The sequence below is a fragment of the Diospyros lotus genome, chromosome 1, assembly GCF_014633365.1.
Source record: "Diospyros lotus cultivar Yz01 chromosome 1, ASM1463336v1, whole genome shotgun sequence".
Lineage (NCBI taxonomy): Eukaryota > Viridiplantae > Streptophyta > Magnoliopsida > Ericales > Ebenaceae > Diospyros > Diospyros lotus.
Window position 1 is genome coordinate 30,199,089 of NC_068338.1, and position 6,245 is coordinate 30,205,333.

The following is a 6,245-nucleotide window of genomic DNA, read 5'->3' on the forward strand; positions in this document are numbered from 1 at the left end:
TAGAGAATGATTCAGTCAGTAACGGTTAGTCTGATGTGACGTAATCTAGCTATCAAGTTAGGTTTGTAAGTAAGTGATATGAATCATTAAGATTCAAGTATTAGAATGATTTGGTATTTATCGAGGATTCGAGTATTAGAATCATTATGGTTCAAGTGTTGATGTTTTCTTTTCCAGATGGAGAGGACTCGAAGAATCCTGGATCTCAATGAGCAAGATGAGGAAAATGGTAGTAGCAGTCATCGTGGTCGCTCAGTGAGTCACGCCACAAGCAGTCGCCATAGTCGCTCTGCGAATTCTGCTATGAGTAATCACCGTAGTCGCTCCATGAATCGTGCCGCGAGCAGTAGGTGACAAGAAGAGCAATCAGGTCCTAGTGAGAGTAGACTTGATCGAATAGAGCGGATCTTAGAGGGCGTGCTGACACATGTAACAAGGAACGAGCCGCCAAGGCGCACCCCCCATATGCTGGATCAGTATTGCTGGCAAAGACCCCCGGTGTTTAGAGGAAAAGCGGGAGACGACCCCAGTACAGCCGAGTACTGGATGGAGCAAACTAAGAAGCTACTCCAACATCTGCAGTGCAGTAACGAAGAGAAGGTTAACTACGCTACATTCATGCTCGAGGAAGAGGCTGCACGATGGTGGCAATCAGCCCAACGAGCCCTACAAAGGACACCCAGGCAGGCAGCACAAGATCTAAGGCCGAGACAAGCTCAGGCGATAACCTGGGAAGCATTTAAGGAAGTTTTCAATGCTAAGTACTTTCCCCAAAGCTGGAAGGAAGAGAGAACTTGGGAATTCATGAACTTAAAGCAGACTAACGAAATGTCAGTAACCCAATACGATGTCAAGTTCACCCAACTGATCAGATACATGCCTATGTACGAAACAGACGAAAGGCAGAAGGCGCAGAAATTCATGAGTGGATTAAAAGTGGATCTACAACAAGTTCTCAGCTCATGTACCATCAACACTTACAACGAGGCGCTGGATAGGGCTCTGACCACCGAGATGAATCTACTGCGTGTAGGATTGATAAGATCCGATGAAAAGAAAAGAGATTTGAAAGCCCCATAGCATAAGTCAGGAGGAAAAAATTTCAAAGATAGCAAACCGTGTCCTCGATGCAATAAAGAACACCTAGGAAGAAATTGTTCTCAAGGGCATATCACGTGTTTTTCATGAGGAAAAAAAGGACATAAGGAAAAGGACTGCCCTAAGAAGAAAGATGTACCTCCAATTGGGAATCGAACGGGGATCACATGCTACTCGTGCAATCAACCCGGTCACTACGCTAGTGAATGCCCGAAAAGACAAAAGATTGATCAACACGGAAAGATAAACATGACGCCAGGACCTCGTACCGGACGAGTCTTTTGCCTAACAAGAGAAAATGAAGAGGTTTACCCTGGCTTGGCAAGAGATGACGAAGAAACCCATCCGACAATGACCAAAGATATGCCGAGTTAATTCAATGTTATCAATTTTTGTGCCATCTTGGTAGATGAGTTAAAGTTCAATGTTATCAATTTCGGTGTCATCATGGCATTAGCATTAGAGTTGGTTGGGAGTCAATGAAATGTATTTCGAGGACACAGTTGGAAATAATAATAAGTGTTATGAATTATTTTGGGATTCGTGTAACTGCCTGTTCAAAGCTACAACGGGATATTCTGGAAAATAAAAACATGTCTGGTAAGCTCGGATCATAAGGAGATAGAAGCTATGAATAATTGCTAAGGATAATGAGTGGTACTTAGGACATTTCAATTAAGAGTCATTAGCAAGTATCACGGACCAAATTTTGAGGACGAAATTTCTTTAAGGGGGGGAGGATGTAACACCCGAGAATAATTTTGAGAATAAAAATGATATTTGATAAAGGGCATAATTGGAATTTGGGGAAAAATAAGACTATAGGGCACACTAACACAGTTTTGGACGACCGAATTAATCAAAGGGAGTACCTCGGACCCTATATAGCCAAGAAAAATGGTATAGTATCGACGAGCAATTAAAATTATGATTTTTAGTGATAAAAGAAATGAGATCGAGAACAGTTTTCGGAACAGCAAAAATACAACTGCCAATTAGGTCGTATTACCGAATTGCTGTAAACGACGTCCAAAAAGTTAACAGAGAGTGTCAAGGACTAGTATTCGATGTATAGAACAACCCTTAAGTGTTTTCAGGTTGAATCGAGTGGATTTAAGGTCAAATAAATCAATCGGGCCTAAGTGTAATTTTCTAAAATTGCCCGAGGAAGGTCTAAACGGAAAATTTTCAAAGGTTTCAAGGGAGAAATGAGAAGTACTAATCTTGAGGGTCTTAGTGAGGGTATTAGAAAGGTCAGGGGCTTGAGGTTAGGGGCCAAAATGCAAAGGAAAAAATTTAGGAGGCCAAACTGCAATTTTCAGAAAATTGCTCAGAAATGGCAGTCTAGCCGCGAGTTTTGGCCAGAAAATCCGGCCATTTGGCAGCCAAATCTTGTCAAGAGATGGCAGAGGACAATCCTGGTGGCGTGAAGGGGAAGAAATAGCTGGAAATCGGCCACGTGGGGGTCGTTTTTACCTATAAATACCGAAGGTATTCGGCCGAGAAAGAAGCACCAAATTGAGCTCGTTCTTGAACGATTTTTGGAGCTTTGATAGAGGGCTTTTGGTCTCTAGGCATCAAGGATCATTTTGGAAGTGTTTTGAAGCATTTTGGTGAGCTTTTGAGGGGGTTTCGAGTTCGGCCGAGGGTTTGAGGCGGTCCGCCTAGCCAGACATGTAACCGGCCATTTGGGCCATTTTCTGGTGGCCTTTCGGCCTGATTTTTGTGGCATCGTGATCGATTCTCCAAGGGCTTTCGAACGGAACCGGTTTTGGGGCCATCGGAGCAGTCGCCGGCGACCGGCTCAAGGTAGAAGATGATCGACGCGTGACTGCCACGCGCCAGTTCAAACCAATCAGCCACTCGCCCGCGCGTGAGGGCGCGTGAGGCCTCAAGTAATTTTGAATTTTTTTTATTATTTTAAGAAAAATAAATTATGAATTATGGTGGAAGAAAATTTGGAAAAATGTTGGAGAAAATGGTCATTTTGTAATTTTCAAAGTAAATAAGGCTTATGAAAAATAGGAAGAGGTATTGGAAAATCCTTAGAAAATTTTGAGAGTTAGGAATTATTTATTTATGAATTGTTATCGAGGAAAAATCTTGAGTAGGTATTTATTAGAATTTTTGAGGAGAAATATAAAGAAATTAGGAAGAAATTATGGAAAAATTGGAAAAATAGATATTGATATGATTTTGAATAAACGTGGTGACTAGGGTATCGTTGAAGCTCGAGGTTGAAGTATAAGAGCGTCGAGCACAAGAATGGAGGTCAGGCACGCAAATCGAGGTGACTCGCGCTCTTCAAGAAAGTTGAGTTACAAGGTGAGTGTTCGCCCCCAACTTTGTTTTGACTTGTGAGTGGTTCTACCTGAAAAGACTTTAAGTGACATATGAATGGTTACTGTGAATGTTCATCCCTATGGCTTGGTTTATTATAGTTGTCCAAACAGTTATTTACACATGCATTGAATTTCGTACGGTAAATTGCATACATTGAGATGTTGATTTTTATGCATGTTATGATTTTTCGGCATTGGCTTGTTTTGTGTCCTCCATGTGGGACGTGGGTTGGTAACCTGTGACATAGCCCAGAGTGACAGCACTCGGGATGCGTACCTAGGATTAATGCTAGGTGACCCATTTGGGACGGGGCTGAGATGGACTTCACTCTACGGGACCCAAGTGGTGGGGCTGAGAGTGGACACCACCCTGGTTGTTGGCTCAAGTGGCGGGGCTACGAGTGGACACCACCCCAGGTTCTTTTGAGCAATAGCATTAATGCCGAGGTGACATCGATTCCGAGGATAGTACTGATGTGACACTCTTGGGGCTAGGGTTGCGTTAAATTTTGGAATGCTTTTGAGTGGGAGCGTAAAGCCTAACAATGACAATAGGGTGATTCCCAAGTTCATATGCCGAGGTTGTCCTTCTTAAGCAGGATCAGTTTGCCAATGGGTCGATGTGGTCATGTCGCCTTTAGAGAGATTGTATTTTCCCCGATTAGGGCTAAATGTTGTGTGGGATTCTCTTAGGCTGGTGCATGTGGGATTTATCGATTTTGGAACATGACTTTGCATACATTCATGAAAAAGTTTTCAAACTCTCACTTAGATGATTCAGCATCTAATTTGGACTATGTCCCTAGAATATTCAAACGTTCCAGGTAAAAGCAGTGGCGCCAAGGGAAAGAATGTCATCGAGATGTAGCTGTTATGTTTAGTCATCGTAGGGTTTTGTCTATGATTACGATGTTCAGAAATTATGTAATATTTTGATATTTTCATGTAAAACATTGATTTGGTTAATGTAAATGGAATTATCAGTTGTATATATTTGAGGTTTCGGTCTTGCTTCCGCTGATGTGATTGATAATGCCTGTCTTAATCTATTATTAAACTTTAATATACTGAGAAGGTACGATCGGGATTGTCGGGAAATGATTATGATGAGAGTATGAATATCGAGAGATTTATGCTGTGTTTGATTTTGGAAAAAAAAAAAAAATTCTCGAAATCTCGAGTTAATGCTCGTTGTGGGAAAACGGGGCGTTACATAAAGAGTTGACTTTCCTATGGTAGAATTCAACTTTCGAGGTGGCGAAAGTCAACTTCTGCCAAGGCAAAAGTCAACTTTTGGTCACCCAGTGAATCGATAGCTGTTTTGAGAACAAAATAAATTAAAGAAGCAGTATGTTTTACTGCTTACGCATCTTGTGCTTCTCTGTTGTCTTCTTCATATTCTGCTAATTTTGTAAATTTTTTTGCCGGCAAAAATTTAATATGCATAACAGTTACGTGAGGTAATTTGAGACACAAGTACAAAGGATACAACAACCCTCGTGTCTAGCTCGAAAAAGGAAAATCAAAATAGTACCGAATATCATATTAGGTGTGGACGAACTAGAACCACCATAACGTGAGGTGGAGCAATCTTAATACAAAAATAATTTTTGTACCAACCCTACATCAGGCTGCAAGTATGCATGTATTCATATTCATAATAAGATGATTATACGTGTTATTTAAATATCTAAGTTATGTATATAACATATATATATATATTCCGCTACATGCATCTGATGTATATAAAAATATTAAAATTCTCCATATGGTCATATACGGATTTTTCATTAGTAATTAAAATAACAAAAAGTTCAAGCATCTATATAAAAAATTGTCACAGTGCAAGAATTAAATTAATTTAAAATTATATAGTTTATATGTGTAATTGAAATAACAAAAAAAATTAATATTGAAATAAAAAAATATGCAAGTAGAAGGCAAAAAAATATGGCCAATTAACATTTCTTTGAAGTTACACTAAAGCATGTTAAAAAATCTATCCACCTTGAGTATATTTAGACATTCTAAATATGAAAGGCGGATCTGTGCACCATAGACATTCTACCCACCTTTAACCTAAATTGTTTTTAAGATTCGACACGTCACTTGTCAATTTTTTGTAAGCTAAATGTTTTAATATTTAGAGATAAATTATGACGATTAAGTTAATATTATGTAATAGGTGAAAGAACATGGAGAATAAGTGCAACAAGTAAAAGAGTAGTAAATGCCTACATCTTATCAGAGAATTTAAGGCTTTAATAGCCTCTCTAATAATAATCCAAGTGTGATTTTCTAATAATAATCCAAGTGTGATTTTCGTTAAAAATCTTATTTAAGACATGAGCTTAGGTATGATCGAGACACGGTGTTAAAACTTTAAGCCACATTAACGACCATACGCCATAATAAACAAGACATAAGATTCTGTCACATGATGAGTTTCGATGCCTTCTGAGTAATCTATATATCACATCATTCGAATTACGTCGTCGCGCAATGATTTTTCATTGGTCACATATTACTTAGAGATTAGTTACTAAGTTGGTTATTTACTCTCATCAAGCTCAAAAGCCCAAATGAACGATGGAAATACACGATAAAAATTTTAATAAAAATATTGTGTTTTTCTTGTGATCGATTACTAAAAATAAAAAATAAATAAAATAAAATAAATTTTATCTCACCGATATGTTTTTATCAATGTTACATTTTGTTCTGAAAGTAACCGCCACAGAATGGCCGGCTTTGTCGCTGGTAAGGGTGGCTGAGCTATCCAAATCCTAAAGCCCTGCGACGACG

The 6,245-nt window shown here is 39.1% G+C and overlaps 1 protein-coding gene across 1 annotated transcript; it reads left to right on the top strand.

The window, feature by feature from the left end:
• Nucleotides 1-465: 465 nt before the first annotated feature.
• On the top strand, nt 466-1,080 carry LOC127787388 (uncharacterized). The gene has a single exon (XM_052315445.1). The coding sequence runs from the start codon at nt 466-468 to the stop codon at nt 1,078-1,080; it is 615 nt and encodes a 204-aa protein (XP_052171405.1).
• The last annotated feature ends 5,165 nt before the right edge of the window (nt 1,081-6,245 follow it).